This window comes from Cuculus canorus, chromosome 17 (genome assembly GCF_017976375.1).
Source record: "Cuculus canorus isolate bCucCan1 chromosome 17, bCucCan1.pri, whole genome shotgun sequence".
NCBI lineage: Eukaryota > Metazoa > Chordata > Aves > Cuculiformes > Cuculidae > Cuculus > Cuculus canorus.
The window spans coordinates 7,416,424-7,432,925 of record NC_071417.1 but is presented as its reverse complement, the minus strand read 5'-3'; the positions used below and the strand labels follow the sequence as shown (position 1 = coordinate 7,432,925).

Genomic DNA, 16,502 nt, shown 5'->3' with positions numbered 1-16,502 from the left:
GAATGAAACTTTTATTTTTAGAAATGCTCTGTGAAGTCCAATTTGTTTCTTAGTTTTGCTTTTGCATATTTTGAAGAGGAGTAACGGCACCCAGAGCATCAAGTTTAGCAAAAGCCTGGCAAAAGCTTCTAAGGAATCTGGGGAATTCTCTTAGACAAGAAACCTTGAGAGCGAACGTGTGTCTGGGAACGTAGGGACAGTGGTTGGACTTGACGTTAGGCCAGCAAGCATTGTGGACACATAGGATCTCTGGGCTGGATTCAGGTACTTCAGCTAGTTCTTAGCTCTCCAGAAGATACCTGTCTTAAAAATAGTTTGATCACTGTTCACAGAAGCCCAGACAGATTCTGTTTTAGAGTCCCAATGAAATCTGTGTCCGTCAGCGGGCCAGATGAAGTACAGTACTTTGTAAGCAGGATGCTAGACCAGTTAATTGGTAGTTTCTACATGTTTTAGCCAGAAAGAACAGGTAGATAACAACCACGTAGATATGGTATCTCTGACATACGCTACTCTTCTCAATATCCTTACACTGCTGTCATCTCATTCCTTTCCCCTGTACTGTTTCCATCTGCTGATCAGTATTCCTTATTTTGTATCTCTCAGCCTCTATACTAGGATTTTTCTTGTGGGTCAGAAAAAGCTGTATGAATTTATCATGTCAGTGTCATTTTGTAAGAGAACTATTCTCTTGTCTCATTATTCCCCTCTCTGGCATATAGTTTAGCAGATTTTTTTTTGTGGATTTGTTGGCTGGAGAAGTTTTGCAGTCTCCACACTTGAAGTTTTTCAACATCTGACAGGATAAAGCCCTGAGCAGCCTGGTCTGATGTAGTTGACCTTGCCTTGGACAGGAGGTTGGACTTGTGGGGTGCCTTCCCACCCACATAATTTTCTGATTCTACGATTTAGCCTTTGAAAAAGATTTAGCTGGACCTCGAAGGAAGTCTCAGGGTGAATTAAGCTGTCTACTCATGTGCTTTAGTCTTTGATGCCCCATACTGCCATTAGTAGCTCCAGTGGTTGCTAGAACCCAAGTAACTGAATGAATTTTCTGAGGTAAACAGCAAAAATTACAGACTTTACTAAGTTGGCTGGGTGCAAAGACTGAAAGACAGAAGTCTGGCATGAGATTGTTCAGAATGCCAAAGGAATTCGTACATGAGTAATAGAACTACAAAGTTGAAATAACAAAAAAGGTTCAGAAAATGTAGCCAGGCCAATTTTTTTGAATGTGCAGATTTTTATTGTTCGTTCTGAGGTTTGCCTTATTACAGTATTAATATATGCACTGGCACATAATGTGGTTAAGTTAAAGCTTCTGTTCAGAAAAACCATTTGCTTACCCTTCATTTTAGTTTAGGTCAGTGAAAAAAAAAAAGCAGCTGAAGTCACATGTTTAATTGAGGTTTCGCTCTGTGGAATACTTAAGTGAAGGTCTGTGCTAGAGAAAAACAATTCATTCCTGAATCAATTCCACATTCATATTCCTTTACTTTTCTCTCCGTTATCCAAAGGAGAGGTAGTTTTCCTGAAACATGCCTTTTGAGTGGATTGTTTTTTGTTCCAGCTGAACCAGGGCTCGGAGGACCCTCTGAAGAGACCGGTGGTGTACGTGAAGGGAGCTGATGCTGTCAAGCTCATGAACATTGTTAACAAGCAGAAAGTGGCACGAGCGAGGATTCAGCATCGCCCCCCACGGGTGAGACTTTAAGAAACTTTATCTGGGTATTAGGTGCAGTGCTTGCTAACAACACTGAGCATAAAGATGTTTTGATGTTCTCCATGAGCATTAATACATGTGAAATTCTGTTACCTAGATAAATAGAGCGACTGCACTGTGGACAGGCAGCTACAGTTGGTACAAGTTAGAATCCACAGTGTGGCATCTGCTGACTTTCATAGTCTTTTGAATACCTAAATGGCTAAAAATGTTATATAATACAAGCTTTCCTTTTACTCAGTTGAATAACTTAATTATCACATACTCCTAGTAGCTCAGATTTGTAAGGTAATCTGCCCTGCATTAACTAATAAGTCTGTGTGGTATTTTAAACATGAGTTAATTATTTGGTAGCCAATGCTTGTAGTATAAAAGAGATTTTCTAGAGGCTTTTTTACATGTAGTTTACAGTATAACAACAAAGCTAGAGGTCTTCCATGTCCTGGTTACCACTTTGGTTTTCTTGTATTTTCTCTTAAGAAATGTCTTTGAGAAGTGGGGCATTTGCTGAATATTCAGATGTTGGATTTTCACTCATTTAGCAAACCGATAAAACATGAAAATTTGTGTTAGTGTGATTCACTCAGTTAAAAACCCTGGGTTTTGTGGGTTTGGTTCGTAGATGCTGTAAATCTGACATCTGGTGACTGGCATTCTGTTTATTCTGTTCACTTGCAGTGGCATGAAACTCAGGTTTTGTCTCATAGCAGCCTGGTTAATGAACAGAATGATCTGTACTGTGACTTTTGGTGCTATGACTGTGTATGTTTGACAGTGACCACTGAGGAGGTAGAGAAGAGAACGAACTATAGATTTGGATATGATCTAAACAGAAGAAAAATAATATTTTTGTTTTAATTTTTAAGCAACCCACTGAGTACTTTGATATGGGAATTTTCCTGGCCTTCTTCGTGGTTGTGTCTCTTGTTTGCCTCATTCTTCTTGTCAAAATCAAACTGAAACAGCGACGTAGTCAGGTAAGAGCAGTAATGAGGTATTCACTGGATGCTGAAAGTTAGCTCTCTTACTTTGGCCTAGATCTTGCTCACTACTTTTGGAAATGCCGGGCGCTGATTTAGAATAGCCGTCTTTGTGGAACGGGCTTTATCCATGTATGTAGGCCTTTGGGAAAAATTGGAAATGTCTTTAAAGGAGATCTGCATTGACCTATGATGGTCAAGGTAGACCACCATTTCGGTTAAATCCTGAAATGAAAGAGTATAGAAGCACTCCCTTGAGCTCTTGGGAAGGAAGAACATCTCTGGTAGTTCCAAGGTTGATTATCAGTAGCACTGGTGTGCTTCTAAAGAAGTCCAAGCTCTTATTGCTCTTTTCAGTCCTGATATTCTCTATCAGGACTGAAAATCAATTGTAAGTCTTTTCAGTAGAATAACAGCTATTGATTCTTAATGGGAGAGCTTTGCAATGTAAAAAGTTGGGTTAGGAGATATCTTAGGTGAGGTAATTTGAGGTAGTCCTGTCATACATGAAAGGGAAAGAAGCTGATGGACTCTGTGAAGTCTATAGTTGTAAACTGTCCAGTATCAACGCATAAAAGGAATGCAAAGCACTGTACATGCTTAGCACTCTTACTGTCCACATATTGAGTAGAAATCCAAAGCTGTTATGGGCCAACTGCAATGTTAAAAAAACTGTTAAAGAAGGGTATGATAAATTCTACAGTAAAACATAAATAACACACTGCCATTTTAAATTATACTATTGATTAAATTTGGGGGGAAATGACACAGCTAATCAGGTACATTTCATTGTACTCCTTCTCTCAAGTATTGCTTCTGATGACGTGGTGGTAACAGCATAGTGAGGCATTGCTGTCAATATTGACCTCAAAATAAGTTCCTGACAAGTCTTACACGTTGCTGTCAAGGGTTGCTGCCTGTTAATTGTGCAACTGCAGTTTATCCCAGTTGCCAGCAACTTCACCCTATTTCAATTCAAGTAGGTTACTGTTCTCACTGCTGCGTGTGGTATAAAATCTTTTAATGAGGTTTCTGATCTAAATTCTAATTAGTCTTCACTCTGCTTAATGTATGAAATTGTATGTTGGTCTGGGCCTGCTGTGATTTGGTGAGATACGTTGATTTGATATGGTGGTCTTTAACTGATTCTGCACTGTAACCTCTTATGCAGCAGCGTTGCCTTTTTCCTTCTTTCTTCCATTGTAGAATTCCATGAACAGGCTTGCAGTGCAGGCACTGGAAAAAATGGAGACCAGGAAGTTTAAGTCCAAAAGTAAGGGACACCGTGAAGGTAGCTGTGGAGCACTGGACACGCTCAGCAGCAGCTCCACCTCTGACTGTGCCATCTGCCTGGAGAAGTACATTGATGGGGAGGTAAAGGATAAAAGGTTTCTTCAGTATGGGCTGGGGACGTAACTGGTTTATTGTAGCGCCGCGGCATACGGCTGGCTGTGGGGTGCGTTGTGTACTGAGATTGCACCGGCTGTCAGACTGATCACCTTGAGTAGCCAACTCGGTCTCAGCTGCTTCCGTGGCTTCCGCATTCTGGGCTCCTTCAAGGTGTTAGGTCATAGGGACACAGAGCAAAAAGCATTCTGAAGAAATGTGGTGTCTATGTTCTTGGAGCTCTGATGTGCCTGCAGGCTATTCCTTTAGTGGCAGCTGCTCACTGGCTGTTGTGCTTTTGGCTGTTTTGGAACAGATGGCATTTTTTTTCCTGCTCATCAGTTTGAGACTGAGAATTGTTCTGTTCAGTAGCTAGGCTGAAAAAACTAGGAGTAAACTGTGAACAATTCGGTCATTAGGAAGAACTTTTTCACGTTCCTTCATCTGCTCCTGTAGGAACTGCGTGTCATTCCCTGCACTCACCGATTTCACAAGAAATGTGTGGATCCTTGGCTGCTGCAGCATCACACCTGTCCCCACTGCCGCCACAACATCATAGGTAAGAGCTGCGCTGTGGGAACTCCCTTGTGTCGTCGTTTCAGACCTAATGGCTCACCTGGTGGGACAGAAACTGCGCCGGTTTGTAGATATCCATAGGGCCCAGAGTCTTCGTTGTGATGCAACCCTAGAAATACAGTTAGGTCTGAGTTCTTTGGAACTGACTGCGTGCCCTGCAGTAGCAGGTCCCGTTTCTGGTGTTCCCTGGTGGTGGGTGTGATGCCCAGCAGAGGGCAGGGTTGGTCAGCCTGAGTGCAAGGACGACAGACAGCCACGAGAGATGGGGGTTTTCTCTTGGTAGTTATGAAGAAAAGACAAAGTATTGTTTTTTTTATTTTTCTGTGGTGGTGTAGCTTGGAATGTGGTTTCCCTTACTCACCCTCTCTCTCTTCCGCTTCCTCTGTCTTGGAAAATTTTTCTATTAATACACATTTATGTACAATAATATGTAAAGTAAGAGCTCAAGCAATGACTGCCAGCCTTGCTCTTAAACTGCAAGACCAGCAGTGCTGTGTAAACAAGGTTCTGTGTATGAAGACAGTATCTGAAGTCACTTCTTTTCCTTTATAAGCAAATACAATTGCTTCAGAGGTTTTCAGGCAGGCGCTCTGAACTTACTTTGTTTGTTTTGTACTTTCTCTTCTGTGTAAAAGTTGTGGGTTTTTTTCTTTAAGCTCTGTTGTGTGCATGATGCAATTAATTTCAGAACAAAATACCCTTTCTTGCATAAAATATGTTCCTTTTTATTCCCTCCTACTTCTACTTCTCCACTCTTATTTCTCTCATTCAGAACAGAAGAAGGGAAATGCAGGTCCAGTCTGTCTGGAATCCATCAACCCCACACGCAGCCGGCAGCAGAGAGTGATTCTGCCTGTCCATTATCCAGGCCGAGTGCACAGAGCAAACCAGATAACGGCATATCCCACTCGGACAAGCATGGACCCTCATGGAAACCCTATCACAGTGCTTACAGTTGAGCGACATGGTGAACAGAGCCTCTACCAAGCCCAGTCCCCAGCCTATATCCGAAGTTATCAGCCTATTCATTTGGACCATGCTTTAAACACGCATCACTGCAGCCTGGAACACAGGGCGTACTCTCCAGCTCACAACTTCCGAAGACCCAAGTTTGGTGGACGCAACTTTTCCAAAGCAGCGTGCTTTTCACAGTATGAGACCATGTATCAGCACTACTACTTCCAAGGCCTTAGTTACCCTGAGCAAGATGGACAGCCTCCAGCTGGCATTTCCTCAAAGGGTCCTTCCCGTGCCTTTCAGCCTGGTAGCAGCGTGCTTTTCCCTCCTGTGGTACACGTAGTGCCCTCATCCCGCCTGGAGAGCGGCAGTACCTCCAGCTTCAGCTGCTATCATGGTCACCGTTCAGTGTGCAGTGGATATTTGGCCGACTGCCCTGGGAGCGACAGCAGCAGCAGCAGTTCTGGTCAGTGCCACTGCTCCTCTAGCGATTCCATGGTTGACTGTACCGAGGTCAGCAACCAGGGGGTTTACGGGAGCTGCTCCACCTTCCGCAGCTCTCTGAGCAGTGACTATGACCCGTACGTTTACCGCAGTAAGAGCCCTTGCCGAGCAGGTGAGGGTGGTGGTGCAAACAGGGGTGCAATTGTTCTCTTGGAGGGCCCCCACCAGGACGAGCTCCCAGCTCTTGGTCACAGTCTGGTGGGTGCTGACTGCCGGGCTGTGCCAGCTTCTTCCTCAGGGGACCAACTGTCTAATTGCAGCATGGATATGAACTATAGCAGCAATTCCTCACTAGAGCACAGGGATCCAAATGGCACTACCTCAGAGGGAGGACATGAGGCCACTCCTGGTGCTGCCTTGGATGTTAAAAGGAACTGGAAGAATCCAGAGATAGCAGGGCCGCTGATGGAGCAAGCGTGCGCGTGCTGCTTTGAGCTGCAGCACTCTGCCCTGGAGCCTAGCAGTGGGACAGCCGACTGTAGTGCGCTCTTCCTTAGCTCTCCGCTCTGGGGGACGTGTGGCCCAGGGGTAGAACCACAGTCAGGGAACACCACGGGCTTGTACAGTATTAACTCAGACCACTTGCATAGGACAGATGGGGTAAAATACGAGGGGTTGCCCTGCTGCTTCTATGAAGAGAAGCAGGTAGCCTGTAGTAGCAACAGTGGCAGTGGAGGTGGTGGCTGCTATACAGAAGACTATGCAGTGAACGTGCAGTACACGCTTCCTGACAACACCTTGCCAAGCTGCTGTAAGGGTGTGTGTGATCTGGGTCAACGCATTCCCATAATTCCTGAAGACAGAGACTGCGAGCTGATCCTACCTACAGAGTGCCAAGGGACCCACACAGGAGGCTGCAGTTCCTGGGATGGAACACCTGAGCTGGATACTTATCTGCACTGCCAAGGTTTAGGAGAGGTACAGGATGAGAGGGAGATGTGCTATGAAGCAACGTCATTCCTGCGGCAGAACTACTCTCAGGAGGAGGAAGCCAGAATGCTCTTTCCCAGTCCCACTCTGAACTCCCAGAAGCTGATGATGACGACCACAAAGGCCACAGGTAGTACACGTGCTGTTTTTGATAACTCGCTGCCTTTCTGTCCTAGCTTATGAAATGCTGCCAGCTTCCTAGGCGCTTGCAGGTTACTGCCACCCTCTGCATGAGAGCAGGTTATTGACTAATCCTTCGTCCAAAAGTATTGCTGTCTTGTTAGCTGTGCTCATTTGACCATAGCTAGGGGGACAGAAGGTCTGTCTAACCCTATGAGAGCTCTCGTACTCATTCTTTTTCGGGAGGGGAAAAGTGAGTGCTCCTTGCAGGGCCCATCAGAGCTTCTGCAGCCAGGGGCACTGTGCCAGTCATGGCAAGGCCAGAGCGCAGGGAGGGGACAGACAAGCTGAAGGGTAAGAAAAATGAGTGAAAACTTGGAATTGGTGTAAAAGAATACAGTTTCTGCTGTGGACATACACAAGGGGGAAAAACGAACCACTCGCAGAATGAAGGGGTTATTCCCTACCTGCCTTGCCAGGGCTGATTTTAAGAGTCTTCATAGAATCAGGGTATCCTAGGTTGGAAGGGACCTCGGGCTGTCATTCGATCCAACCTCCTGCTTCAAGCAGGGCCACCTCTGAGCTCTGACCAAATTGCCTTTTGCCAGACTGGACCAAGTTTATCCAGCCAGGCCATGACAGCTTCCAGGGATGCAGAGGGTTCTCCCACTCCGGGCCCTCGTTCCCATGCTTCGCTGCCAGCACGGTGAAAAGATTTCCCTTATATCCAGTCTGAACATCTCATGTTTCAACTGAAGCTCCTTAGCTCTTGTCCCAAATGCGTCACCGTTAAGACCCTGGCTCCGTGGTTGTGACAGCCTCTGTGTAGGCAATGCAGGGCTGCTGGGGGACCCCAAAGCCACTTCCTGTGTGTGCTGAACAAGCCCAAATCCCTCTACCTCTTCTCACAGGGCAAGTGCTTCAGCCCTCTGAGATCTTCGCACCCTGCTGAGCTCACTCCACGCAATCAGCGTCTTCTTCTGGGGGCCCAAAAACTGGGTGCAATATTCTAGATGCAATGTTCCTTAGTCTTCTTTATCCTTCAGGTGCTGGATCTCATCCCTTGGAGAGAAGCCAAATTGGTGACTAGAGCTGTCCAGATGATCCCAGATGGAGAAGTGGAGCTCATCGAAGACTCCAGATTCTCATGGACTTAATTCTATTTTGAGCTTTGACAAACACACAAAAGTGGTAATGTGGAGAAGTCCCTCCCCCGCTTCCTCTTCCTCTGTGTCCACATCAGCTTGATTGTCTACTTTCTTCCTCTTGCCTGAAGCCTTCAGGCCTCCATTTGTGTGCAGAACCCATGTGGGACGTGGTGTGGAGCGTTTCTGAGCTCTTGTGCCATTTCTATATTAATGACAAAGTGTTATTTATATTTTCTTTTTAGAAGTGACCGTGCCAGCTCTTGCTGAGAGCGAACACGGTGTGTTAAATAAGCCAGGCTATGTGTAGATGCTGTTATCTCCTACTTAAGGAGTCCAGCCTTCGATAAGCTCAGGGCTACACCTGCCTTAGAAACCAGATAGCACCTTGAAATATAGTAGTCCAGAGGGATACAGCTGCTGAACGGATGCTGAGATGCCGACTAATCCTAGTAGCAAATCCTGGTAGCCAGCAAGTTCTGTGAGCGATTTTAAGGGAGGTGAAGCATTGGACTTTCACCTTTCCTCTCCCCTCCTCCCCCTTTCATGCTGCTCTGATGATTTGGCTGGGAAGGGTCTCCTGCCATTCCGATTAGTTTTAACAGAGTGGGGGAAGGGAAACTGATAGCTCGGAACTCATCCTCACTTCCTGCGAAACCATGGACCTCATTGTATCTTCTGACTGGTGAAGAGTGCTGGGAACCCCTCCCTCATGCTAGAAGAAAGTGCTTGGAAAGGGCAATACCTTTGTAGGTAATGAACCTTGCCTTCCATAGGAAGTTTTTCAGGCAGCTGTAGCTGCTGTTACAGCTGTGAGGATTCTGGCGTATGCAGGACAGCAGAGCTTGCAAGATGCTTGCAGCTTGGCCGGCTCGTTTTGGAAACAGGTCAGAAGGTGTCTTGTTTCCTTCCAGACTGCGAGTGTGCCTAAGGGAAGCAGTGCTTGTCCCCTTCTGGGCATGTGGGGAAGTGAGGGACTCGGTTTAACCATTGTTTTCTTGCTTGCTGTGGGTGATGTCGCTTCCATAGATCGATCTGTTTTAAAGGTTGCTTGGGCCCAGCCAGTTGTGCTTCATTTTTTGTCTTGTGTACAGAGCGCTCTCTGTACCCCGCTAGCCTGGGCACATACTTTTGTTCTTGTTCTTGTACGAGTGGGCATGTTTGTTATCGTGAGATAATCGATGTCGTCACTTCTGATAGCAATTGTTTCCTGTGGAAACAGCGGCTTCTGCGTAAGAGGCTACCATAGCATGGTTTAAATTGCCTGTCATGCTGCATGTGCCTGAGGACACAGTGTCATCCTGCCTGGTGTATTCACAGCAGGAATTCTCCTAAAGGGAAATGAATTATTTAATGCCCGCAGTGCCAGTCTCCTGAAAAGATTTGTCCAAAGTTCAGTACGCTCTGGAGACACCCAAAAAAAGATAAAAGAGAGACGTACGCTTCGCATTATGTTCTTCTGCCAAAGTAATGTCCATGACAGCACTGGGCTAATTGTGAGAACCAGCAAAGTGAACCTGTTTGCTTTTTAGTCCCAAATGAAATATTTTTAAAAGAAGCAAACGTCTAAGAAATAATAAATACATTCATCTGTTTACTTTTACTTTCTGTACTCAAGAAGTCAGGGGGAAAAGAAACTCTATTTAAAGGAATTCGCATTAAATCTTTCTAGATGAACAAACATGAAAATCCAGCTGTTCAGAGAATTGATCTGAGGTGATATCTGGGTATAAGAGTAAAAGGAAAATTCCAATAAACACATTTTCTGTGTATAAAGCTTATTGAAAACTTACTCATTCTCTGAATGACTGCAGTAAGTGGTATTTGTTGGGAGAATAAACTATATGTTTGGGGGTTTTGTTTGGTTGGGGTTTTTTAAGTCTTACCTTTCTCCTTCCTCCACTCAAAAGAAACTCAGCGTGGAAGCTGTGGGGTATGACCTTGGTTCTTCCATGTGGTGGTGTTTTGCGAGACACTGAGGCCACGCCGGAGGCTTTGTGCTCCGTAACTACATGGCAGGTAGTGGTAAGAAAAATAAGTGGTTATCAAAAAGACATTTGAATATTGATGTCTGGCTGTTCTGACAGTGTTCCTGGATGCACCGGTAGCGTTCACGCACTGTGGAGGCCAGTACAGCGGCCTCCGCTGGCCTCCCCACAGAGCCCCGTGCTCGGTTTCGTGTTGGGTTTTCTATTCAAGAGTTAATTCCCTGCTACCTGCGTGTCCGCGTAGACTTACAGGATAGCTGGCTGCGAGAGGTGGTTTTTATAACAAAATGCCTTTCTACTACTCCCATGAACGGTTGTCATTGTGTTTGGCTCATGAGGCACTATTTAAAATGTTTTTAATTAAAGTTATAGCACTTAAAATTGTTTTGTATAAAATTTGCTGTAAAGATTTGTAATATGGTCAAAGGGCTCTTTCTCCTTCATTACCATTTTTTAAAATGTTTTAAAAGCTAGAAAACATCTTGTATATATTCTGTATATGTATAGCAGCACATTTCATTTATGGAAATATGTTCTCAGAATATTTATTTACTAATATATTTATCTTAAGCCATGTCTTATGTTGAGAGTGTGTGACATTATTGTAATAATCATTGAAAATCACTAACATGAGGCCCTGTAAATACATGATAATTGCACACAAAGATTTTACAGTACTTGCCGACCAAAAATGATTTAAGAAAAGTTGTAGTTACCTGCAGTTTTGTAAGAAAGTGTACAAATGTCTGTATTAAAAAAAAAAAAAAAAAAAGGCAAAACCACACAAAAATACAGTTTTATTGCATATACACCTGGAAGTTGTCCGTCTTGTGTGGGGGGAAAGGACGTGGATAGCTGTGCTACTCCAGGTACAGTCCAGGATACACTGAGATCAACTGTAATAACAATATTTTTTCCTTTGGTTAAACAAGAGTGGGTCTGTCTGTGCAGCCCCGAACAGAAGCAATCGTGGTAAAAAGTTCAGCAGTGGTGTTTTTTTTCTGTTGAGGCAACCCACGATATTCTGTGTTGGGGTCGTTGGGTTTTCAGCGAGTGACGCAGTTGAATATCCACCAGAAATAAGCTTTCTCCCCTGGCGTTGTGCACAGTGAGCTCCCAGTTTCCACTGCTTTCCCAGTGCTGTCCCAGCCCGGGTCTGCTGTGCTCGGCACCCCTGGCCACGGCCGGCTGGCGCTGCTGAGGAGGGAAGTGGGTATATCCTCTGCAGGGAAACAAAGGTTAGGTAGGAAGGGAGGCAAAGACGATGCAAGGCACTGCAGGAAAAGGGAAGGGCGAGGAACGTGGTGCAGCCGAGCATGTGGGAAGAGCTGCGTGGGGGCTCTGTGCAGCTTATCTGGGGGCAGGGACTCCCCCAAGCCCCTGAAGCCTCCAGGAGTGGCACATCTGGAGGGCATCCTCGTTTGTGTTTGGAGCCTCCCTCGTCCCTCCCTCCACTGCTTTTTGCTGTGGATGAGCAGTGCTCAGTTTTCTCATTCCTGGCTCTGAAGAAAAACGTGAGGCAATTGTGCTTTTCCGAGCAGGCACCACGCTACCCTTCCTGTCCCACAGCACCGTCAGCGAGCCCAGCTGCTGGCTCTGACAGCTCCGGGCTGTTGCCTGAGCCAACTGGGGTTGAGTTGGGGGGGAATTCTGTCTCTTGTGGATTTTTTCTAAGAATGAAATGTAAACCGTTTCTATCAAAAATGGATATTTTTATATTTGGGGCGTGGGGGAGTTTTTTGCACTGTTGAGGTTCAATACTGAAGGAATAAATTTGTGGCAAAAGAGAAGAGTCCTGCATGGAGTCTCCATCTGGTAAAACAGGCAAAGCAGGAACAGACTGCCGGGAACGAGCCTGTGCATTATGGTGACACTTGGTGTTTCTGTAACACAATCTCATTTTTGCTGGGTGCATCTGTCAAACCCGGCGACAGCTGCTTGGGAACCTTGGTTGGTACTTGTGATGAGAAAAGTGTCCTTAAAAGGAGGGCCAAGTTCTCCCCACGTGGAGCCAGCCCGGCCAGGAGCAGACAGCGTACCTGAAACCAGAGCTTTCATCTCCAATGGAAGCGCCGTGCCCCTGCGACCTGAGCTCCTCAGAAAGAAGTGTCTCTTTCAGAATAAAGAATACATGTCCCTCCTGGGGAGCGACGCCGTTGCTTAGGAAACAATAGAGAAAAGGGAGCAGTTCCCAGAATAAACAGGAGCGTAAGAGGAGTCCAAAACCTGAAAGGCAAGAAGAGCGCAGGGGGAGAGGGGAGGGCAATCACCCTGGCAGTTGTGTTTCTGAAAGAAATGAGAATTTGAGCCCTGCTGTGCAGCTCTGGGACGGGGATGGGTACCTGTCGCTTCTGTTCAGGCGATTATACCAATGGCACTGAGGTTTCTGAGAGGGAGTAGCGTTATTTTGGTCAGAAGGAGGAATGCATGAGAGAAAAGGTGAATGTCACAAGCAAGGGGAAACAGTGTGACCGGTGCTGCAATTTGTAGAGAAAACACTGAAAAAATTGTTAGTTCCTTCAAACAGTTTGAAAACACCTAAACTGAAAACTTTGGCTGTTACCTCAGGAATTGCTTCTCAGAGCAATAACATATTTTCTGTATGTAATTGTTTTCAGCTCAACTATTCCCTTCTGCCCCCCGCGGAGGGCAATTCCCTTGTAACCTGGTGAGCAGCAGCGGTTTCTGCTTCCTTTATTCCGTGCTTGTCAATACAGCAGCGATCCTGACCGAGCTCCTCGTGCAGAAATTCACCGTGTTTATTCTTATATAACTCTTGCTTACAGCCGTGTGCAGGACACCCGTGTGTAAACACAGCCGGTCTTTCAGGGATGAGTCCTTTCAAGTTGATTTATCCAGGTTCCTTGTTGGCGTTATCTGGGAGATGCAATAGCCTGTGGATCAACAGGAACTTGTCTTTAGGCTGCGATGCATGATGCCAGCTTTCATCCCAAAGCACAGGTGCTCAGTGCAATCGGGAAAGTATGAGCTGCATGACATGTGTGTGTATTGGGGGATGTTACAGACAGAATGGGATGGTCTGATGGTGATTGTATTTCTTGCTCTGAAGGTCTCAAGGCAGCAGAATTGATAAGGCCGGTCATAAAGGTCTAGAAGAGGATCCAGGTGAAACTCTCACTGGACTGCATCCCATTGGAAGGTTGTGAAATATCCTTGCTGCAAGGTATTCGGAACGAGTTGGACAAGTGTTTGTCAGAAGTTGTTTTTGTCGGGCGTTGTTTTTGTAGTTCACCCTTCCTTTAGGCAAAGCGGTGCACTGGAAAACTGTTTGCAGTCCTTCCCACTGCCCGAGAAGGCTTATTAAGCAGAAGATGAAACTGGAATTGTTAGTCACGCTCATTCAGCAGCAGCCAAGCGGCTGCTGAGGTGTTTGCAGTCACACAGGCTGCGGGTTCAGTGCTGTTTCCAGGGCTATCAGGAAAATCTCCCGTTTATACCCTTGCCAGGGGAGCCTGGGATACAGTGACTGTAATTCTGCAATAGTGCTGGGTTGTCCGCACGAGCAATGTGTGAAACCTCCCAGCGCTGCACTGGCTGTAGGAAATCTGGCAGAAACAAAGCTTAAAAAAAATGAGATGTTAATGCTTGATTGAAAAAGCAGATGACAGGGTTGATGTTAAACTGTTCCCAAGAGCGCAGACACCTGACTGCAGACTGGGATGAACAACCTGGAACAATTACAAGCTAGAAATGAGATTCAGAGGAGGAGAGAGTGTCACAGCATTTATCCTGCCCCCAGAAGGAGTCCGTGACCCTCTCCTCGGTGCTCCTCTCTCATATAGACCAATGAATTAACTTTGATTTTTTTCCTATGGTTACAGTGTATAGAAAATTTATTTTTCCCAGAGTGTAAACTAACATCTTTTCTTCCTATAAAATGTTAGCAAGATACAAGCATAAGACGCTGTATTAAATAATGCATTTCCTATACATATATAAATATATATATTACTATGATAGCATATCACACATTTTTAAATAACACAGTCTCTATTGCCCCAAAACATAACAATATTAAGACAAAAGTACATATAAAATCATTTAAGTCGCCAAACTAAGCCGGTTTTAAAGAGGATGGTGGATGCAGGAGGCCATTCATCCCCAAGGCCCCTGGAGGCTGTTGGATGGCGGTGTGGGTACCAAGGCAGGATGTGCTGCTCCCTCTGCTCGTCGTTCCTCGCTGTGCCACCCCCCATGGACGAGATCAGAGAACTCTGTTAACGGGAACTCAGGGAAGAGAAAGCACTGGTAATTTTTAACCCCATGAGTTTATTACACCACCGCGCAGCACGGAGGGGCTGCAGTGGGGGCCGGAACGCGGGTGGACGAGGAGGCAGCTCCTCCTGATGGTTTTGGTGTCAAAACAGCTGCTTTTGAAATCATGGCCGATGTCCCGCACGCAGCCTGGTGCGGGAGCTGCTGCACAGGGGGTCAGGAGGCCATTCCCATATGATTCCAAAGGAATTTTTCTCCGCAGTTATTTCCAGTGTGTTGAAGGCGATGCTGTGAGCACCGAGGCGCCGTCCCCCCGGCTGGGGATCACAGGGATTAGAGCAGTTGTGCGTGTCGGTGCTCGTCCTGCTCTCCCAAGCCCTTAGAACAAAGATTGTGAAGCGCTGTGTTAATGAATCCCACCTCTGCTGGCCGCGCACCACCATCCAGACGAGGTTTCCCTCTCAGAGGGTGAGTGCCCACAGTCCAGCCTGGAAAATCCCAGCAGGGCTCTGCCTGTGCCCCGTGGCATCAGCCCTGCGTGGGAACAAGTGCTATTTTAGGGGCTCTGGCCACACATGTCCATCTATCGCTGGTACAAAGCGTATCTCGACTCGGACGACCTGAAAGATTTGGAGGGCACACAACCGTTCCCTCTGCACATCCACCCGTGGGATCCCAGCGCACCGTCCAGCCCCTCACGCTCAGTCACACTCACTGTTGCCGTGGCTAATTCATCTGCTCTGACTGCTGGTTTTATGGGTTTTGTACAGAAATGAGCTAAATGTTCCCTAGGAAAGGCCCATGAAATAGGATTTTACAATATTATTTAAAAAGGAGTTGAGGAACACAAGGTCCAACGCAAAAATCTGTTTCAAAACTCTCTAGATTTTGCATTAGGAGCATCAGTTTTGTTGTTGTTGCTTGTCATGGGCCTTCTCGAATTTTAATGAAATTAAATTCTTCGGTGAAGATGAGAAGCTTAACAGAACTGTGTTTTTTCCTTCTGCAGCGAGTAGATCCCAGGCCTGGGCTGCTCCCGGTGTTTCCAGTCCAGCAGCATTAGCCAACTGTTCGAATATTTGAAACCCCCCTTTGGCCGGGGGGGGGTTTCGCTGCTGAAGAACATTTGATAAGGCAAGAAAACAAAGCTTCAGCACAGTGTGCTCCGAACTTAACTCCTAGGGCTGTAGCTTTACGCTCGCTCTCCTCCTGCTTTTCCATCAGTGAACCACATTAAGTGCTGAGGAAGCAAAGTATTTGTTTTGAATGCATGCGGCAGGCCCTGTCCCTGCACAGCGTGAGCAAAACCCGACTGCTAAGAAAGCAGTTTAAAAACTTTCGCTGGGTCTGAAACAGATAATGTTTGCGAGTCCAGCCTGATGACACGTAAGAGATAACTAGCGTCATTTTACAACTCATCCCCTCTTGATTTTAGGCAATGCTGTAATTATCTTTTCCTGTATTCCTTCCAGCAGGTCATGCAAGAAAGTACTAGATGTTCCCATGATATTCCATTTTTATATAAACAATTCCATAATTGCTGGCTCAGTGAAGTCTTGCTTCTCTTAAGCGTTTATTGTGGTATCGTTCAGCTGTCTCTGGCACTCATCCATAGTTAGTCAACGGAGCTGGAATGAATGCAGTCCAGGTAAAAGGCATCTACAATGGCAACTAAGGCACAGTATTTCATTGTTTAATTCTCAGATGCCCCATTTTCCAAGGAAATCTATAGACCTCATGAAGGGGAGGGAGTTATAAGTTAAAAACACAAGGGTAGACACTATAATGAATTTGAATCCAGTGAAAGTTTTCTTCCTTTTCTTCGTTCTCTTTGCAGACGCCTTTAATAGTTGTTTTCTGATGGCAGGTCTGGTACACACTGACCATTGGAGTGTGTTTAAACCGGTATTTGTGCCTTTTGTCTTAACCAACAGCACTGTGCTTTAATGGCTCTCAC

General features: G+C 45.8%; 1 protein-coding gene across 1 annotated transcript in view; it reads left to right on the top strand.

Moving 5' to 3' along the window:
• ZNRF3 (zinc and ring finger 3) overlaps positions 1–14,861 on the top strand; it is a 78,603-nt gene extending 63,742 nt beyond the window's left edge. Inside the window, exons 4-9 of the mRNA XM_054082441.1 lie at positions 1,571–1,702; positions 2,590–2,700; positions 3,910–4,077; positions 4,546–4,648; positions 5,438–7,186; positions 8,223–14,861. Of these exons, the coding sequence (XP_053938416.1) occupies positions 1,571–1,702; positions 2,590–2,700; positions 3,910–4,077; positions 4,546–4,648; positions 5,438–7,186; positions 8,223–8,266 (2,307 nt within the window). The 3' untranslated portion in view covers positions 8,267–14,861. The remainder of the gene's footprint in view (positions 1–1,570; positions 1,703–2,589; positions 2,701–3,909; positions 4,078–4,545; positions 4,649–5,437; positions 7,187–8,222) is intronic.
• The last annotated feature ends 1,641 nt before the right edge of the window (positions 14,862–16,502 follow it).